This window comes from Mustelus asterias, chromosome 3, assembly GCF_964213995.1.
Source record: "Mustelus asterias chromosome 3, sMusAst1.hap1.1, whole genome shotgun sequence".
Classification (NCBI taxonomy): domain Eukaryota; kingdom Metazoa; phylum Chordata; class Chondrichthyes; order Carcharhiniformes; family Triakidae; genus Mustelus; species Mustelus asterias.
In genome coordinates this window covers 81736112-81760987 of record NC_135803.1, presented here as the reverse complement: position 1 = coordinate 81760987, position 24876 = coordinate 81736112, and the positions used below count along the sequence as shown (strand labels likewise).

At 45.8% G+C, this 24876-nt stretch overlaps 1 protein-coding gene across 1 annotated transcript in view; it reads left to right on the top strand.

Moving 5' to 3' along the window:
- Positions 1-24876, top strand: part of LOC144491448 (ephrin type-B receptor 1) — a 596080-nt gene that overhangs the window by 556857 nt on the left and 14347 nt on the right. The window contains exons 13-15 of the mRNA XM_078209272.1: positions 104-253; positions 4627-4820; positions 10545-10700. Of these exons, the coding sequence (XP_078065398.1) occupies positions 104-253; positions 4627-4820; positions 10545-10700 (500 nt within the window). The remainder of the gene's footprint in view (positions 1-103; positions 254-4626; positions 4821-10544; positions 10701-24876) is intronic.

The window sequence follows — 24876 nt, the reverse complement described above, 5'->3', positions numbered from 1 at the left end:
GATCTCACCTCCCCTTCTTAGTGCAAGACATCTTAACATAAAGAATCACCCATGGCTGCAAGTAGAGAAACTAATGAAGGACTGTCATGAACTGTTTGTACAGGGTGGAAAGATCCCCGTGCGATGGACTGCACCAGAGGCAATTGCATATCGTAAGTTCACCTCAGCCAGCGATGTTTGGAGCTATGGAATTGTCATGTGGGAAGTAATGTCATTTGGAGAGAGGCCTTACTGGGACATGTCAAATCAAGATGTAAGTACAAATGTCAGAAAATACAAATATTCCTAATGCTTATGGAATGGAACCCAAAAAGTATAAGAAACCATTTTTAAGAATCGGATAAAAGAAAAAATGTGACTGCTGAAGAAGGAGAAGAGAAAACACTGAAATGATAATTAAATCAACATGTGAAGGAGTGGGAAATATCCATTCTTCAACCTGATCCATTCCTCACAATATGATTGGGTGAATAAATACGCAAGTCAGAATTCATTTGGCTTCCTCTGTCACAAGCTGATTGATCTATTCCTTATTTCTGATCGGATCTTTTGGTATTTTAACACCTTAAAACTCTTGCTTCCAAACTAATCTGAATGTCCCTGAGATCTCGTAATACTGGGAAAGTATTTATTGGACAACTCATCAGGCCGTCCTTATGACATAGGCCCTGATTTTACTGTGTTGGTTGTCACCATTGCTACGGAAATGAGGCTGGGTTATGTTTAACTCAGTAAGAAGTCTCACAACACCAGGTTAAAGTCCAACAGGTTTATTTGGTAGCAAAAGCTACTAGCTTTCGGAGCGCTGCTCCTTCGTCAGGTGAGTGGGAGTTCTGTTCACAAACAGGGCATATAAAGACACAAACTCAATTTACAAAATAATGGTTGGAATGCGAGTCTTTACAGGTAACCAAGTCTTAAAGGTACAGACAACATGCGTGGAGAGAGGGTTAAGCACAGGTTAAAGGGATGTGTATTGTCTCCAGTCAGGACAGTTAGTGAGATTTTTAACTCCCAGCCTTCATTAACATGCCACCTCTCTGCCTCGAATTCTTGAATGTCCCACGGTGGTGTCGGGGGGGGCGGGGGATAGGGAATGGAGGTAGCGGGGAGCTGGAGAAGCTTAAACTTCTTTCATAGGACCCAGAGGCCAGTATGATAAGAAGTAAAATAATATCACCCAGGACCCCTTTATGTCCAACTGTATTCTGACGAACTTCAGCCTGGCAGAAAAATGCCAGCAACATTCCCACTCAGATCTGAGTTTAAATTGCTGTCAGGGCTCAATGGTATTACCGGACCCCTGATGTACATATGTAGAACAACCCCCGCCCTCCCTGCTGGTTTCAGATTGATGTCTTCGACGTCAACTCAGAAGAACAGGCTAAAATCCAGATCAGCAGCAAATCGGTGAGTAAGCCATTTCCATCTGGGCTGGTGGAGTTGAAATTCTGCTGTGTGTTCTATCCTGTTCTACTTCACAAACGTATGCAATGTATACTGTATGCCTATATGAACAGTGCATATGATTTTCCTTCATTTCCGCCTTAAGAATATATCCACATTTGCCCCCTCTAATTGGTGTTCTTTGTTTTCTATCGCGAGTGCGTGAGAAAACTGGGATTGAAATAATTTCTTTGTCCTGATCAGCAGTGAGGTGCTGCTGTGCATAATGACAAACTGATTAGCAGCTAATGGGCTTTGATTAGCGATTTGCTTTTTCCTACATGAGCTTCCAGCTTTTAAGCAGATGTTGCAGCACCTTGACAACTCAGAGCTTGTGAATGAGACCTATTGTGTCTGCACCTCCGACAAAAGCTGCCACCTGGTCTGTGCTGTGCTCTGCGATTTTGAGCGTTAACGTTCAGGTGGTTATGCTGAAGAAAAGACCTGAGAAAGGCAAAATCAGTGTACTTTCTAGATAAGAAAATGTGGAGGAGAACAATCCAAGTACAACAATCAGTTAAAGCCTGATGTCAGATACAAAAAGACACAGGCTGGAATTCTCTGGTCTCACATGCCCTGCTACCTCTACCAGTGAGAATGGAGAATTTGGTGCTCAGCCAAATCTCCATTCATTGCAACAGACTGGATAATTACAGCCAAAAACGTTGGCCTTTATTTCAAAAGGATTGGATTACAAGGGAGTAGAAGTTATATAGAACCTGGATCAGATCCTCTTACTGCATTCAGTTCTGGGTATCACATCTCCAGAATGAGATATTGGTCCTGGACGGGCTACAGTGCAGATTCAGCAGATTGATGCCAGCATGTAAAGGGTTAAGTTATGAGAACAGGTTGTGTAAATCTGGCCTGTATTCCCTTGAATATAGCAGATTGAAGTGTGACCTGATTAAGATGATTGAAATGTTAAAAAGATTTGATTGGATCGATACAGCGAATCTATTCCCTCTGGTGGAGAATCAGCGAAGAGAAATAATCTTAATCCCTTGGGCTTTCTTCACGATTCAGTTAGATCAAGGCTGATCTGTGCCTCATCTCCAATTATCTGCCTTTGATCCATATCCCTTGATGTTCTCGCCTAATGATAAAACAATCTATCTCAATCTTGAAAGCTACAATTGGCTCAACATCCGTAGCCTTTTGGGAGCGAGGATTCCAGATTTCTAGTACTCTTTGTGTGAGAATGTTCTTTGATTTCACTTCTGAATGGCCCTGCCTCAAATTTAATTTCACATTTCCGAAAGAATCAATTTCAGATTGCTTGGATCTCTAAACCCAATTGTACACACACCCCACGATTTGTGCTAATGATTTCCATCCATTTCTATGATTTAGCTTTTGATTGGCAGATAAAATTAAATCATTTCAGATGATATACATTATGACATTTCTGGCAGTCAGTTGGTGTTGAATCTTCTGCACTGAAGTTGCCTGGAGTTGCCTAACGTATAATGGAAAGTCTATGCCTGACAGAAAAATAAAAGTAGTTATTTTCAGCTGGAAGTATTTTTGACATCTATCAACCAGCAAGTGTTAACTTAGTTCAAATGTTAAATTCACCGTACTCCTGTTCTTAGTCAATCGCTTCTGGTTTGAAGGCATAGTAGGTCAAATGTGTACAAAATCTTTGAATAAAGTCACCCTCTGAAGTGTGAATCACCACCAGCACTGCTTATATGTAATCTGCTTAAAGCTAATTATTCCGAGCATTAATGAGGTTGCGTTTTTTTTTTACACACTTATTTTTGTTTCAGCACTTGGTTTTGATGAGAGCCTCGGGAAGATTGACAAGAAAGAATTATTGTGTCTGACAACCTGAGAGATCAGAGACTCAGCTGAGTATGGGAATCAGCCTCACTCTCCCAGTCATGCCAGAAGGATCTCTCCCTCAAACTAAACACTTTTTTAAATCAACAGGCAATAACACAAGGACATTAAAGCTCAGTACAGTGTTAAGGTTGTCTTAAGGTTATTGAAAAATGACAATACGATTACAATTAACTGTTGTTCTCTGTTCAATTACTTGACCTTTCATCAATCTACTGACCAATTAAACCCACTATCGGGGAAGATTTGGGGGCTTTAATTTTCTCCAGTTAAAATATTTGCATAATATCCTTGTTTGTTATTTTAACACAAATGTTGAGTAACACAAAGTTGCGAACTGTTAATCATTATATTGTTCAGCCTTTGCTCCCACTAGACATGCTCTTTCAGCTTGCCATGCTTGCATTTAGATTGAATTGTTAATGTAGTAAACTGTCCCAACATGTTTTACAGAGCGAGAAACCGACAAAACAAATTGCCTCTGAATCAAAAAGACAAATTGGAACTAACCTAGACCTCTGCTGTCCATGTCCTATTCTGCACCTGTTCACCCTTCACTCCCATGCTTGCTGACCTATATTGGCTCCCAGTCCCTGAAAGTCTCTATTTACAGTTCTCAACCCTCTCTTCTTGGTCTCACCTCTCCCTATCTCTGTAATGTCCTCCAGCCCTGCAACCCTCTGGCTCCTCTAATCCTGCCTTATTTTGCATTGGCAATTTTCATCGTCCCATAATTACACAACCATGTTTTTCCAGCTGTATAGATGGTAAGCTCCTAAATTCACTCCTTAAACCTTCCCGCCTCACTATGTTGTTCTCCATTCAGAGGCACCTTGAAACCTACCTCTTTGACCAAGTATTTGGTCGTCTGACTTGAGCACTAAATTAGAGCTGAAATTTCGGTGCAGTACTGAGGTAATGCTGCACTGTTAGAGGGATTTTCTTCTGGGCGACATATTAAATTGGGGCCCTGAGTGCTCTCTAAGGGAGATGCAAAAGATCCCACATGACTATTGGAGGAACAGGTGGATTCCTCAGCTAGGTAATCCAGTCATTACCATATTGCCGTTGGTGGGAGCTTGCTGTGGACAAATTGGCTGCTGTGTTTCCTACATTACAACAGTGACTACACTTTGAAATTATTTCATTGATTATAAGGATCCTGAGGTTGTGGAAGATGCTTTATGAATCAAATTCCCTGCAGTTGGGAATATCAGTGAGAAAAATTCCACCTGATCACTTTTTTCTACTGACCATCAATATAATTAACCTCACAACTTGTACTATTTGTGAGAAAATAACTTAATAAGTTGTTTATTTTGCATATACTTTCAGGTAATCAATGCTATTGAGCAAGACTATCGCCTTCCGCCACCCATGGACTGTCCGACTGCCCTGCATCAGCTCATGCTGGACTGCTGGCAGAAAGACCGCAATTCCAGGCCCAAGTTCGCCCAGAACGTCAACACCCTCGACAAAATGATCCGTAATCCTACCAGCCTCAAGACGATGGCCACCATCACCGCAGTGTAGGCATCTCTCCTCATCTTAGTCACGTACCAAATATTGGTGGCAACCTCAGGCTCATTTGATTCGGCCCTTGACAGCAGTCAAATCGAAGAGTTTTCAGGCTGGCACCTGAGGATCAATTTTCGTCCTCGCCACCAATGTTTACTCTCTGCGCATCTCTCAGATGGTGAAGATGAAATTCTATGCCAAGGCACATGGTTTACGCACTGGGTACTGAAGTAGTAAAGAAATGTTTTGATTTGATTTGATTTATTATTGTCACATGTATTAACATACAGTAAAAAGTATTGTTTCTTGCGCACTATACAGACAAAACATACCGTTCATAGAGAAGGAAACGAGAGAGTGCAGAATGTAATGTTGCAGTCATAGCTAGGGTGTAGAGAAAGATCAACTTAATGCAAGGTAAGTCCATTCAAAAGTCTTACAGCAGCAGGGAAGAAGCTGTTCTTGAGTCAGTTGGTACGTGACCTCAGACATTTTTCCCGAAGGAAGAAGATGAAAGAAAGAATGTCCAGGGTGTGTGGGGTCCTTAATTATGCTGGCTGTTTTGCCAAAGCAGCGGGAAGTGTAGACAGTGTCAATGGTTGGGAGGCTGGTTTGCGTGATGGATTGGGCTACATTCACGACCTTTTGTAGTTCCTTGCAATGTCCTGTAATTTGCCACATGTAAGGCAGAGGGGCAATTAATGAGCATGTTATGTTATTCTGTACAAGGACACTGAGGAATATAGGGCTGGATTTTATAGGCACTGGGGTCCTTGCCTGTCCCAGGATGAACTTGTCATTGCTCTAGCTGGTTGCCATTCAACCATTTAGCGGCAATGAGAAAGTCTGGCCTATGAGAACTGTTGGCGAGTTACAAGGCTGGCAGCTCTCTAGTCCCAGCTGTACCATCGGGAGCAGGGGATGCTGCAGGGATACCCCATCAGTGAGGAAACATGGAACTGGACTTAAGGTAAATGAGAAGTTGGGTTGGCCAGGATAGGCTGGAAGGGCAGGACAAGAGGATGGGGGGATGGGGGCTCATCCTTTGTTCTTAGGTCGGGGGGGAGAGGAAGTTACATGTCCTTTCCAGCAATGCCCACATCACATTACGAATAATAAAATGGCTGCAAAAGCTATGGACAGTACTGATGTTATGAAAGATGATTTAAAAATACAAATCCTTTCATTATGTAAAATGCCAGCACAACAAAGAGACATTCACACAGTATATTACACAGAATGACATAGAATTTACAGGTCAGATACACGTCATGCAGCCTGACAGGTCAGTGATGGCCCTCCTGCACTTACCTTTTCCCATCCTGCCTCCACATATCCATTTATTCCTTTCTCCCTCAATATGGATTGGGTCATGTGGGATGATAAAAATTAAATGCTAAAAAAAAGTGGAGGCCGGACAGAGACTGAACAGCCAATCATTACTCAGGGGATAGGTGTCTACTGAAGTTGTGTGCTTCGGATTATATCTCTCTCTGATTTCTGCTGGATGGTCACATCACCTAAGCCTCAGAAAACCCATCAGCTGCATGAAAAGTGTAAATGCCTTTCCGGCACTGCTTGTGGGTCAAAAGGAGAAGTCATGCTTTCCAAGCTAAACTGTAAAAAAAAATAGGATGATTGGCTACCCCCCCCCCCCCCCCCCTAGTTCTCCAGGCTCAGCGCTCACAGATCCTTACACCTTTGTGATCACCAACCCCCTTGCAGTTGGATTTCCCATGATGTCATCTGCAAAATCCAGGTCGGTGAACCGGTGGTGTTGTCATGGGAAGGCAAAAGTCAGCATCCATCATCGCTTTCCTCATGGAAGCAGGAGGAAAAGAATGGAGAGAGTGTGCAGTCCATAGTGCCCAGCAGTTGGAGTGGCGGCATAAGGATTTTTAAATGTCAATATACTGCTGTGGGATGCAGTACTGTCTTGCAGTGTACCAGAGTGACTGCAGATGGATGCGATCAAAAACCTTCTTGAAACTAAGTTAATGGCAAATGGCTGCTGTTAGACCTGGCTCTGCTGTACAATCTTTCTGAGCATAAAGATTTGCTTGCAGCATGGTCTTCCACCCCAGAAACCTGCCTGATCTCCATGAAGAATCTGTTGAGGAGTACTGTGATGAAGACCTTCTAGGTACTGACAGCAGTGTTATACCACTCCATTTGTTGCAGTCACTGAAGTCCTCTTTCTTTGGCAGCTCAACTTACCTCCAATCATTCGGGATGTCCTCTGATGTCCAGATCATGGTGGACATGTCTGTGTGCCCCATTGCGACATTGTTCTTGCCATGTTTCAGCAGCACTACTGGTATCTCAGCAATCCTAGATGCCTTGCTGTTCTTCAGGCTCTTGATGGTTCTGTTTCCCTCTGATCTGGTAGATTCTCCCAGGTTGACATTCAGCTGTTGAGCGGCAGTGCTGTCATCCAACTTCAAAATGGTGCTGGTGTTGGACAAGTAGAGGATCTCCAGAGAGTATTTCAGCAACCTTGCCTCCTGATTCTTGTTCACCAATCACATCCTGCTGTCCTTGCCCTTGATCGGTATTTGGAGTTATTTCTTGATGACATCGACTTGCTGGCCAAAGAATTGCGTACACTCCAAGGCACGACCATCACTTGAGAGTGGTGTTGCTAAGTTTGGTCTACACTTCAGTGGCAAGAGGGCCATAACATGATGGCTGGACAGCGACAAGGCTTCTCAATCACCATCAGGCAACAGAACACTGGAGATGTCAACCACTTTAGCTTATGAGGTCATGCTGCAACTGTACAGGGTACTGGTGAGGCCGCACCTCGAGTACTGTGTACAATTTTGGTCCCCTTATTTAAGAAAGGATATATTAGCTTTGGAGGGGGTACAGAGAAGGTTCACCAGGTTGATTCCGGAGATGAGGGGGTTAGCTTATGAGGAAAGATTGAGTAGACTGGGCCTGTACTCATTGGAGTTTAGAAGGTTGAGGGGAGGTCTCATAGAGACATATAAGATAATGAAGGGGTTAGACAGGGTAGAAGCAGCGAGGTTATTTCCACTTACAATGGAAACAAGAACTAGGGGCATAGCCTCAAAATACGGGGGAGTCAATTTAGAAAAGAGTTGAGGAGGAACTTCTTCTCCCAGAGGGTAGTGAATCTTTGGAATTCTCTGCCCAATGAAGCCGTAGAGGCTACCTCGTTAAATGTGTTTAAGTCACAGATAGATAGATTTTTAACCATTAAGGGAATTAAGGGTTATGGGGAGCGGGCGGGTAAGTGGAACTGAACCCACTATCAGATCAGCCATGATCTTATTGAATGGCGGAGCAGGCTTGAGGGGCTAGATGGCCTACTCCTGCTCCTATTTCTTATGGGTTTGTACTCGTTGGAATTTAGAAGGCTGAGGGGGGATGTTATAGAGATCTATAAGATAATGAAGGGGCTGGATAGGATAGAGGTGGAGAAATTCTTTCCACTTAGAAAGGAAACTAGAACTAGAGGGCACAGCCTCAAAATAAAGGGGGGTCAGTTTAGGACAGAGTTGAGGAGGAACTTCTTCTCTCAGAGGGTGGTGAATCTCTGGAATTCTCTGCCCACTGAAGTGGTGGAGGCTACCTCGTTGAATATGTTTAAATCACGGATAGATAGATTCCTGATCGGTAGGGGAATTAGGGGTTATAGGGATCAGGCGGGTAAGTGGAACTGATCCACTTCAGATCAGCCATGATCTTATTGAATGGCGGGGCAGGCTCGAGGAGCTAGATGGCCTACTCCTGCTCCTATTTCTTATGTTCTTATGTTCCCTGCATTGTCCCACATGGGACTGGAGGAACTATGTAAGACTCTCCATGATGACTAACCCTCCCTCACACCCCCCAATTTAACCCACAGCATTCAGGGAAACATGGTCTGGACCAGAACTCCTTGTCCCTGTTAGGAAATATAAATAGAGCCTTGTGGTTGTAAGGCTTCGTGCTTGCTATAATACAGAAAAATGCTTCCATTGGAAAAAGGGCTGAAAGAATTATAATTGAAGGAGAAGGCAGGCTGGAGTCTTCTAAAAAGGTGTTTTTTATATGCAAGATTGTGCATGCTGAATCTCATTATTACAGTTTAACTGGTTAGCGAGCTCAGTCTTTGACTAACTTCACGAAGGGATCAAGTAACATTTGTGCAGCAGTCTCTTGATGCCTCAAATTTACAATTCCCACCCTTGTGTTTAAATCCATCCATAGCCGTGCTCCCACCCACCTCTGTAACCTTCTCCTCCAGCCTTACAAAGTCAATATCAAACAAACTGAAGTCAAAACTCCTTTCGAGCAGAGCTTAATGAGGTGCTGAAGGTTTAGTCTCTTATTTTCTACGAACTATCGAAACAGGAAAGGGCAACAAATAACTAAGCCCCAGGGAAAATCAGAAGCAATTTAATGTCCAATTCTCTCTGATTGTAGATATTTATAGCAATGGTTTGTCTTCCCATCCCCAGTCATTTCGAATTCCTACAAAACAAAAATCAATTAAAAAGCGCTGGGGGCCATTTTGTCCTCTTATGAAAATAGAGAGGACTAATTCTTTCCAGGGTCCAAGGTGGTGTCTCATTACTCTGAAACCTTCCTTTATAAACAAAACCCCCATTCATTCATCTAAACTCCTAACTTAACAACAGTAATGAGAACCAGGGCAGCTTGTGGTTGTAAGTGGAACCAAGTGATGTTCAGAGTCTTCAACTCATCTGTGCAGACTGTCTGACTTTCAAAAATCATGAGAAAAGTTGATGCATGCTGCAAGTTTTGCTTTGTGAAACTTCCAAGACCAAAGCTGATTAATTCATGCACATTCAAGGGATGACCTTGCAAGCTGCCTGTCGAGACATTTTGTGGCTGGACTGCCTCTACTCGAAGCGAAGGAATGACAGAAGGAGCAACATTTTATTTATATGTAACCTCTCACCTCTGAGGGGAGCCCCAAAGTGCTTCTCAACTTTGTAACTGGTTTTGAGATGTAGTTTACTGTTATTTTGTCAATGAATGGAATAATCACTTTACCCACAGTCTCACAAAGAGCAATGAGAAACAGAACCAGGTCATCCTTCATTCGTTTGTTTATGAGTCACCGGCCGTGGTAGTTTCCTGTCTCTTTTTTTAACTGAATAGACAGCTGGGACATTAGCTTAAGACCATGTCCAAAAGAAGGCACCTCTAACAAGACAGCACTCTCTTGGTATTGCACTGGAGTGTCAAAGTGGTCAAGGGGGTGCATGCTTGCTTGAACTCAGAGCATCCTTCTTCGAGGCAGGAGTGCTATCCACTGAGTAAATCTGACACTTTGGGGTCACCTTGGAGTGTGTGTTAAGATAAATGAGAGAGAGAAAGTGCCTTATTTTCTACCAAAGGCCAACAAAATAACTAAGCCCTGGGAAAATCAGAGACATTTTAATGTCCAGTTCTTTCTGATGACGGATATCTCTAAGCTAATACCACAAATATCCAATCCCCGATCATTTCTGTCCTACAAATCTCAATTAAAGAGAATCCAGGACCATTTGGTCCTTTGATGAAAATAGAGAACAAATTATTACCAGGATCTAAGGTGGTGGAGGGGAAGAAGACATGAAAGGGACACATTTAAAGGAGCAAATACATTTGGTTTGAGCTTTTCTTGAGGGTGCAGATGAAACAAGAATTTTGTGACAGCTGTTATCTGTTTTTCAGCGATACTGATGGTCTCTTTTGTTGTTTCTTATTGAACACAGGCCTTCGCAGCCTCTGCTGGATCGCAGTGTGCCCGACTTCACTGCTTTCACCTCTGTTGAAGATTGGCTTAGTGCAATCAAGATGAGTCAATACAGAGAGAATTTCCTCAATTCTGGATTCACCTCACTTCAGCTGAGCACACAGATGACTTCTGAGTGAGTATCAGAGGGAAGGTATGAGGGAGATGGGGAACAGTTAGCTGAATTCCTAACATTCACTTCACACACCTGCCCAAATTCAAAATTTCAGTTGTGGACTAGCGTTAGGCCAATTCCTTGTGTGCAAATTTACTGCTTGAATTTCATTGTTCATTGTGAGCTCTGCCCAGAATTGTTTGAAGCAAAACAAACACAGATAATGTGTTCAGGTGATCTGCTGCACACTCTTCCTTCACCACTGGGACCTAAATTCACCATTGTGATGTCTGTGTATGTATTGTATGTTGGGGTTTGGGGTGTGGACTGCACCTTTAAGGATGGTCCCTAGGCTATTAGCTCCACCCAGTATGGGACCCCTTTGGGCAGTCTGAGATCTGACTGTGAATGAGTCCACACCTTCAATAAACAGCTCCCAGTATTCAAACCTACCTCGTGATTCTTTATGCCCCTTTGCATCTGATCAGGACTGCAAACTGTTCAGCAATGACAGCAGCAGACATGGGTTCAGCTGGGAACTCAGAACTCTCCCCCCACCCCCACCAACAACCTTCCTTCCTACCCCACCAGCCCCTCCATCCCCCAGCCTTCCTCTAAGTCAGTCTATAAGAGGTCATATGTGGATGAGCTTGTTGAAGGCAGATTTCAAGGTGTGGAAGCAAAGGCTTGGAAAAGGTAATTGGGGGAAGAACAGCTGACTGCAAAATGATTTGACTTGATTTGATTTATTATTGTTACATGTATTAACATACAGTGAAAAGTTATTGTTTCTTGCTCGCTATACAGACAAAACATACCGTTCGTAGAGAAGGAAATGAAAGAGTGTGAGAGTGTGTGAGAGAGTGTGTGAGAGAGTGTGTGTGAGAGTGTGAGAGAGTGAGAGACAGAGAGAGAGAGTGTGAGAGAGTGTGAGAGTGTGAGAGAGAGAGTGTGAGAGAGAGAGTGTGAGAGAGTGTGAGAGACAGTGTCAGAGAATGTGAGAGAGTGTGAGAGATTGTGAGAGAGGCACGGTAGCACAGTGGTTAGCACTGCTGCTTCACAGCTCCAGGGACCTGGGTTCGATTCCCGGCTTGGGTCACTGTCTGTGTGGAGTTTGCACATTCTCCTCGTGTCTGTGTGGGTTTCCTCCGGGTGCTCCGGTTTCCTCCCACAGTCTAAAGATGTGCGGGTTAGGTTGATTGGCCAGGTTAAAAAATTGCCCCTTAGAGTCCTGAGATGCGTAGGTTAGAGGGATTAGTGGGTGGGATATGGGGTTAGGGCCTGGGTGGGATTGTGGTCGGTGCAGACTCGATGGGCCGAATGGCCTCTTTCTGTACTGTAGGGTTTCTATGATAAGAGTGCAGAATGTAGTGTTACAGTCATAGATAGGGTGTGGAGAAAGATCTCTGAGTTCATGAAATGAATTTATTTTCCTGGAAGAGAAGCACATAAAACACACACACACACACGCATGCACTCTCTCGCACTCTCATATTCTCTCACACACTCTCTCACATTCTCACACTCTCTCACACTCTCTCACACTCTCTCTCACATTCTCTGACACTGTCTCTCACACTCTCTCACACTCTCTCTCTCTTTCTCTCTCTCTCACACTCTCACACTCTCTCACACTCTCTCTCTCTCTCTCTGTCTCTCACTCTCTCACACTCTCACACACACTCTCTCACACACTCTCTCACACACTCTCACACACTCTCAGACTCTTTCTCACACACTCTCTCTCACACTCTCTCTCACACTCTCTCACACTCTCACACTCTCTCTCTCACTCTCACACACTCTCTCACACTCACACACTCTTGCACTCTCTCACACTCTCTCTCTCTCACACTCTCTCTCTCTCACACTCTCTCTCACACACTCTCTCTCTCTCTCACACACTCTCTCACACACTCTCTCTCTCTCTGTCTCTCACTCTCTGTCTCTCACTCTCTCACACACTCTCTCTCTCACACACTCTCTCTCACACACTCTCTCACACGCTCTCTCACACTCTCTCTCACACTCTCTTTCTCACTCTCTCTCACACTCTCTCTCTCACACTCTCTCTCACACTCTCTCACACTCTCTCACACACTCTCACACTCTCTCTCCCTCACAGTCTCTCTCTCACTCTCTCTCTCACTCTCTCTCACACACAATCTCTCACACACATACACAATCACACATAGAATCTCATACGCACACACAATCTCACACACACAATCTCACACACACAATCTCACACACACAACCTCCCACACACAACCTCTCACACACAACCTCTCACACACAACCTCTCACACACACGCAATCTCGATCTCACACACACACGCAATCTCAATATCTCACACACACGCAATCTCAATATCTCACACACACGCAATCTCAATCTCTCACACACACGCAATCTCAATCTCACAACACACACACACACGCAATAACACACACACAAGCAATCACACACACACGCAATCACACACACATGCAATCACACACACACACAATCACACACAATCGCAAGCACACACGCGCAATCACACACACACGCGCAATCACACACACACGCGCAATCACACACACACGGGCAATCACACACACACACAATCACACACACACACGCAATCATACACACACGCAATAACACACACACACGCAATCTCACACACACAATCGCACACACACACACGCAGTCACACATGCGCGCAATCAGACGTGTGCAATTACACACATGCGCAATCACACACACGCAATCACACACACACACACGCAATCACACACTCGCAATCACACACACACACACGCAATCACACACACACAGACACACATGCAATCTCACACACACATGCAATCTCACACACACACACAATCTCATTCTCTCTCACACACGCAAACTCATTCTCTCTCACACACGCAATCTCAATCTCACAACACACACACACACGCAATCACACACACACACAATCACACACACACGCAATCACACACACACGCAATCACACACACGCAATCACACACACACACGCAATCTCACACACACGCACAATCACACACACACGCGCAATCACACACACACACGGATTCACACACACACATGCAACCTCACACACACGCAATCGCACACACACACACACGCAATCACACATGCGCGCAATCACAGACATGCGTGCAATTACACACATGCGCAATCACACACACGCAATCACACACACACGCAATCACACACACACGCAATCACACACACACATGCAATCTCACACACACACACACACAATCTTTCTCACACAATCTCACACACAAACACACCACAATCTCTCACACACCACAATCTCACACACACACGCAATCTCACACACACGCGCAATCTCACACACACGCAATCACACACACGCAATCTCTCACACACACACGCAATCTCACACACACGCAATCTCACACACTCAATCACACACACACGCGCAATCACACACACACGCGCAATCACACACACACACAATCTCTCACACACCACAATCTCACACACACACACAATCTAACACACACACGCAATCTCTCACACACACGCAATCACACACACGCAATCTCACACACACGCAATCACACACACACGCAATCACACACACACACATGCAATCTCACACACACATGCAATCTCACACACACACACAATCTTTCTCACACAATCTCACACACAAACACACCACAATCTCTCACACACACGCAATCTCACACACACGCAATCTCTCACACACACGCAATCTCACACACACGCAATCTCACACACACGCAATCACACACACACGCAATCACACATACACATGCAATCACGCACACACTCACGCGCAATCACACACACACAATCACACATACGCGCAATCACACACACGCAATCACACACACGCGCAATTACACACACACGCAATCACACATACACATGCAATCACGCACACACTCACGCGCAATCACACACACGCAATCACACACGCGCAATGACACACGCGCAATTACACCCGTGCGCAATTACACCCGTGCGCAATCACACACACGCACAATCACACACATGCAATCACACACACACACGCAATCACACACACACACGCAATCACACACACATGCAATCACACACACGCACACACACAATCTTTCTCACACAATCTCACACAAACACATCACAATCTCTCACACACCAGAATCTCTCACACACACGCAATCTCACACACACACGCAATCTCACACACACACGCAATCTCACACACACACGCAATCTCTCACACACACGCAATCTCACACACACACACGCAATTTCACACACACGCAATCTCACACACACACGCAATCTCTCACACACACGCAATTTCACACACACACGCAATCTCACACACACACGCAATCACACACACATGCAATCACACACACATGCAATCACACACACACGCAATCACACACACACGCAATCACACACACACACGCAATCACACACACACGCAATCACACACACACACGCAATCACACACACACATGCAATCACACACACATGCACACACACAATCTTTCTCACACAATCTCACACAAACACATCACAATCTCTCACACACAACAATCTCACACACACACGCAATCTCACACACACACGCAATCTCACACACACACGCAATCTCTCACACACACGCAATCTCACACACACACGCAATCTCACACACACACGCAATCTCACACACACACGCAATTTCACACACACGCAATCTCACACACACACGCAATCTCTCACACACACGCAATTTCACACACACACGCAATCTCACACACACACACAATCTCACACACACACACGCAATCACACATGCGCACAATCACAGACATGCGTGCAATTACACACATGCGCAATCACACACACGTAATCACACACACACGCAATCACACACACACGCAATCACACACACATGCAATCACACACACACACACATGCAATCTCACACACACACACACGCAATCACACACACACACGCAATCTCACACACACGCAATCTCACACACAAACGCAATCTCACACACACGCAATCTCACACACACTCAATCACACACACATGCAATCACACACACACATGCAATCACGCACACACGCGCAATCACACACACGCAATCACACACACATGTGCAATCACACACACGCGCAATCACACACACGCGCGCAATCACACACACGCAATCACACACGCGCAATTACACACATGCGCAATTACACACGTGCGCAATTACACACACGCGCAATCACACACACATGCAATCACACACACACGCAATCACACACACACGCAATCACACACACACACGCAATCACACACACACATGCAATCACACACACACGCACACACACAATCTTTCTCACACAATCTCACACAAACACATCACAATCTCTCACACACAACAATCTCACACACACACGCAATCTCACACACACACGCAATCTCACACACGCAATCTCACACACACACGCAATCTCACACACACACACGCAATTTCACACACACGCAATCTCACACACACACGCAATCTCACACACACACGCAATTTCACACACACACGCAATCACACACACACACGCAATCACACACACATGCAATCACACACACGCACACACACAATCTTTCTCACACAATCTCACACAAACACATCACAATCTCTCACACACCAGAATCTCACACACACACGAAATCTCACACACACACGCAATCTCACACACACACGCAATCTCACACACACACGCAATCTCTCACACACACGCAATCTCACACACACACGCAATTTCACACACACGCAATCTCACACACACACGCAATCTCTCCCACACACGCAATTTCACACACACACGCAATCTCACACACACACACAATCTCACACACACACACGCAATCACACATGCGCACAATCACAGACATGCGTGCAATTACACACATGCGCAATCACACACACGTAATCACACACACACACGCAATCACACACACACGCAATCACACACACATGCAATCACACACACACACACACATGCAATCTCACACACACACACATGCAATCTCACACACACACGGATTCACACACACACATGCAACCTCACACACACGCAATCGCACACACACACACACGCAATCACACATGCGCGCAATCACAGACATGCGTGCAATTACACACATGCGCAATCACACACACGCAATCACACACACACGCAATCACACACACACGCAATCACACACACACATGCAATCTCACACACACACACACACACACACAATCTTTCTCACACAATCTCACACACAAACACACCACAATCTCTCACACACCACAATCTCACACACACACGCAATCTCACACACACGCGCAATCTCACACACACGCAATCACACACACGCAATCTCTCACACACACACGCAATCTCACACACACGCAATCTCACACACTCAATCACACACACACGCGCAATCACACACACACGCGCAATCACACACACACACAATCTCTCACACACCACAATCTCACACACACACACAATCTAACACACACACGCAATCTCTCACATACACGCAATCACACACACGCAATCTCACACACACGCAATCACACACACACGCAATCACACACACACACATGCAATCTCACACACACACATGCAATCTCACACACACACACAATCTTTCTCACACAATCTCACACACAAACACACCACAATCTCTCACACACACGCAATCTCACACACACGCAATCTCTCACACACACGCAATCTCACACACACGCAATCTCACACACACGCAATCACACACACACGCAATCACACATACACATGCAATCACGCACACACTCACGCGCAATCACACACACGCAATCACACATACGCGCAATCACACACGCGCAATCACACACACGCGCAATTACACACACGCGCAATTACACACGTGCGCAATTACACCCGTGCGCAATTACACCCGTGCGCAATCACACACACGCACAATCACACACATGCAATCACACACACACACGCAATCACACACACACACGCAATCACACACACATGCAATCACACACACGCACACACAATCTTTCTCACACAATCTCACACAAACACATCACAATCTCTCACACACCAGAATCTCACACACACACGCAATCTCACACACACACGCAATCTCACACACACACGCAATCTCACACACACACGCAATCTCTCACACACACGCAATTTCACACACAAACGCAATCTCACACACACACACAATCTCACACACACACACGCAATCACACATGCGCACAATCACAGACATGCGTGCAATTACACACATGCGCAATCACACACACGTAATCACACACACACGCAATCACACACACACGCAATCACACACACATGCAATCACACACACACACACATGCAATCTCACACACACACACATGCAATCTCACACACACACGCAATCTCACACACACGCAATCTCACACACAAACGCAATCTCACACACACGCAATCTCACACACACTCAATCACACACACATGCAATCACGCACACACGCGCAATCACACACACGCAATCACACACACATGTGCAATCACACACACGCGCAATCACACACACGCGCGCAATCACACACGCGCAATCACACACGCGCAATCACACACGCGCAATTACACACACGCGCAATTACACACGTGCGCAATTACACACACGCGCAATCACACACACACGCAATCACACACACACGCAATCACACACACACGCAATCACACACACACATGCAATCACACACACACGCACACACACAATCTTTCTCACACAATCTCACACAAACACATCACAATCTCTCACACACAACAATCTCACACACACACGCAATCTCACACACACACGCAATCTCTCACACACACGCAATCTCACACACACACACGCAATTTCACACACACGCAATCTCACACACACACGCAATCTCTCACACACACGCAATTTCACACACACACGCAATCTCACACACACACACAATCTCACACACACACACGCAATCACACATGCGCACAATCACAGACATGCGTGCAATTACACACATGCGCAATCACACACACGTAATCACACACACACGCAATCACACACACACGCAATCACACACACATGCAATCACACACACACACGCATGCAATCTCACACACACACACACGCAATCACACACACACACGCAATCTCACACACACACGCAATCTCACACACAAACGCAATCTCACACACACGCAATCTCACACACACTCAATCACACACACATGCAATCACACACACACATGCAATCACGCACACACGCGCAATCACACACACGCAATCACACACACATGTGCAATCACACACACGCGCAATCACACACACGCGCGCAATCACACACGCGCAATCACACACGCGCAATCACACACGCGCAATTACACACACGCGCAATTACACACGTGCGCAATTACACACACGCGCAATCACACACACATGCAATCACACACACACGCAATCACACACACACGCAATCACACACACACATGCAATCACACACACACGCACACACACAATCTTTCTCACACATTCTCACACAAACACATCACAATCTCTCACACACAACAATCTCACACACACACGCAATCTCACACACACACGCAATCTCACACACACACGCAATCTCACACACACACGCAATCTCTCACACACACGCAATCTCACACACACACGCAATTTCACACACACGCAATCTCACACACACACGCAATCTCTCCCACACACGCAATTTCACACACACACGCAATCGCACACACACACACAATCTCACACACACACACGCAATCACACATGCGCACAATCACAGACATGCGTGCAATTACACACATGCGCAATCACACACACGTAATCACACACACACACGCAATCACACACACACGCAATCACACACACACACGCAATCACACACACACGCAATCACACACACATGCAATCACACACACACACACACATGCAATCTCACACACACACACATGCAATCTCACACACACACACGCAATCTCACACACACGCAATCTCACACACAAACGCAATCTCACACACACGCAATCTCACACACACTCAATCACACACACATGCAATCACACACACACATGCAATCACGCACACACGCGCAATCACACACACATGCGCAATCACACACACGCAATCACACACACATGCGCAATCACACACGCGCAATCACACACACGCGCGCAATCACACACGCGCAATCACACACACGCAATCACACACACGCGCAATTACACACACGCGCAATTACACACACGCGCAATTACACATGTGCGCAATTACACACACGCGCAATCACACACACATGCAATCACACACACATGCAATCACACACACACATGCAATCACGCACACCCGCGCAATCACACACACATGCGCAATCACACACACGCAATCACACACACATGCGCAATCACACACGCGCAATCACACACACGCGCGCAATCACACACGCGCAATCACACACACGCAATCACACACACGCGCAATTACACACACGCGCAATTACACACACGCGCAATTACACATGTGCGCAATTACACACACGCGCAATCACACACACATGCAATCACACACACACGCAATCACACACACACGCAATCACACACACACACGCAATCACACACACACATGCAATCACACACACACGCACACACACACAATCTTTCTCACACAATCTCACACAAACACATCACAATCTCTCACACACAACAATCTCACACACACACGCAATCTCACACACACACGCAATCTCACACACACACGCAATCTCTCACACACAACAATCTCACACACACACGCAATCTCACACACACACGCAATCTCATACACACACGCAATCTCACACACACGCAATCTCACACACACACGCAATCTCACACACACACGCAATCTCACACACACACGCAATCTCACACACGCAATCTCACACACACACGCAATCTCACACACACACGCAATTTCACACACACACGCAATCTCACACACTCATGCAATCTCTCACACACAAGCAATTTCACACACACACGCAATCTCACACACACACGCAATCTCTCACACACGCAATCTCACACATACACACAATCTCTCACACACCACAATCTCACACACGCACACACACAATCTCACACACGCACGCAATCTCTCACACACACGCAATCTCACACACACGCAATCTCACACACACGCAATCACACACACACGCAATCACACACACACACACACACATGCAATCTCACACACACACATGCAATCTCACTCACACACACACACACAATCTTTCTTACAGAATCTCACACACAAACACACCACAATCTCTCACACACCACAATCTCACACACACATGCAATCTCATACACACGCAATCTCACACACACGCAATCTCACACACACGCAATCACACACACACGCAATCACACACACACACACACACATGCAATCTCACACACACACATGCAATCTCACTCACACACACACACACAATCTTTCTTACAGAATCTCACACACAAACACACCACAATCTCTCACACACCACAATCTCACACACACATGCAATCTCATACACACGCAATCTCACACACATGCAATCTCACACACACATGCAATCTCACACACACGCAATCTCACACACACGCAATCTCTCACACACACGTAATCTCACACACACGCAATCTCACACACACGCAATCACCCACACACGCAATCACACATACACATGCAATCACGCACACACACGCGCAATCACACACACGCAATCACACACACGCGCGCAATCACACACGCGCAATCACACACACGCAATCACACACACGCGCAATTACACACACGCGCAATTACACACACGCGCAATTACACATGTGCGCAATTACACACACGCGCAATCACACACACATGCAATCACACACACACGCAATCACACACACACGCAATCACACACACACACGCAATCACACACACACATGCAATCACACACACACGCACACACACACAATCTTTCTCACACAATCTCACACAAACACATCACAATCTCTCACACACAACAATCTCACACACACACGCAATCTCACACACACACGCAATCTCATACACACACGCAATCTCACACACACGCAATCTCACACACACACGCAATCTCACACACACACGCAATCTCACACACACACGCAATCTCACACACGCAATCTCACACACACACGCAATCTCACACACTCATGCAATCTCTCACACACAAGCAATTTCACACACACACGCAATCTCACACACACACGCAATCTCACACACACACGCAATCTCATACACACACGCAATCTCACACACACGCAATCTCACACACACACGCAATCTCACACACACACGCAATCTCACACACACACGCAATCTCACACACGCAATTTCACACACACACGCAATCTCACACACTCATGCAATCTCTCACACACAAGCAATTTCACACACACACGCAATCTCACACACACACGCAATCTCTCACACACGCAATCTCACACATACACACAATCTCTCACACACCACAATCTCACACACGCACACACACAATCTCACACACGCACGCAATCTCTCACACACACGCAATCTCACACACACGCAATCTCACACACACGCAATCACACACACACGCAATCACACACACACACACACACATGCAATCTCACACACACACATGCAATCTCACTCACACACACACACACAATCTTTCTTACAGAATCTCACACACAAACACACCACAATCTCTCACACACCACAATCTCACACACACATGCAATCTCATACACACACGCAATCTCACACACACGCAATCTCACACACACGCAATCTCTCACACACACGTAATCTCACACACACGCAATCTCACACACACGCAATCACCCACACACGCAATCACACATACACATGCAATCACGCACACACACGCGCAATCACACACACGCAATCACACACACGCAATCACACACACGCAATTACACACACGCGCAATTACACACGTGCGCAATTACACACACGCAATCACACACACACGCAATCACACACACACAATCACACACACACATGCAATCACACACACACGCAATCACACACGCGCAATTACACACACGCGCAATTACACACGTGCGCAATTACACACACGCAATTACACACACACATGCAATCACACACACACACACACAATCTTTCTCACACAATCTCACACAAACACATCACAATCTCTCACACACCACAATCTCACACACACACGCAATCTCACACACACACGCAATCTCTCACACACACGCAATCTCACACACACACGCAATCTCACACACACACGCAATCTCTCACACACACGCAATCTCACACACACGCAATCTGACACACACGCAATCTCAAACACACACACAATCTCTCACACACCACAATCTCTCACACACACACAATCTCACACACACACGCAATCTCTCACACACACGCAATCTCACACACATGCAATCTCATACAGACGCAATCTCACACACACGCAATCACACACACACGCAATCACACGCACACACACACACATGCAATCTCAGACACACACATGCAATCTCACACACACGCACACACAATCTTTCTCACACAATCTCACACATAAACACACCACAATCTCTCACACACCACAGTCTCACACACACACGCAATCTCACACACACGCAATCTCACACACACGCAATCTCACACACACGCAATCTCTCACACACACCCACAATCTCACACACACGTAATCTCACACACACGCAATCACACACATACGCAATCACACACACACATGCAATCACACACACACACGCACACACACAATCGTTCTCACACAATCTCACACAAACACATCACAATCTCACACACACACGCAATCTCACACACACACGCAATCTCACACACACACGCAATCTCTCACACACACGCAATCTCACACACACGCAATCTCACACACATGCAATCTCAAACACACAATCTCTCACACACCACAATCTCACACACACACACAATCTCACACACACACGCAATCTCTCACACACACGCAATCTCACACACATGCAATCTCATACACACGTAATCTCACACACGCAATCACACACACACGCAATCACACGCACACACACACACATGCAATCTCAGACACACACATGCAATCTCACACACACGCACACACAATCTTTCTCACACAATCTCACACATAAACACACCACAATCTCTCACACACCACAGTCTCACACACACACGCAATCTCACACACACACGCAATCTCACACACACGCAATCTCACACACACGCATTTTCTCACACACAACCACAATCTCACACACACGCAATCTCACACACACGCAATCACACACATACGCAATCACACACACACATGCAATCACACACACGCACACACACAATCTTTCTCACACAATCTCACACAAACGCATCACAATCTCTCACACACCAGAATCTCACACACACACGCAATCTCACACACACACGCAATCTCACACACACACGCAATCTCACACACACACGCAATCTCTCACACGCACGCAATCTCACACACACACGCAATTTCACACACACGCAATCTCACACACACGCAATCTCTCACACACACGCAATCTCACACACACACGCAATCTCACACACACACAATCTCACACACACACACGCAATCACACATGCGCACAATCACAGACATGCGTGCAATTACACACATGTGCAATCACACACACGTAATCACACACACACGCAATCACACACACACGCAATCACACACACATGCAATCACACACACACACACATGCAATCTCACACACACACATGCAATCTCACACACACACACGCAATCTCACACACACGCAATCTCTCACACACAAACGCAATCTCACACACACGCAATCTCACACACACTCAATCACACACACATGCAATCACACACACACATGCAATCACGCACACACGCGCAATCACACACACACAATCACACACATGCGCAATCACACACACGCGCAATCACACACACGCGCGCAATCACACACGCGCAATCACACACACGCGCAATTACACACACGCGCAATTACACACGTGCGCAATTACACACACGCGCAATCACACAC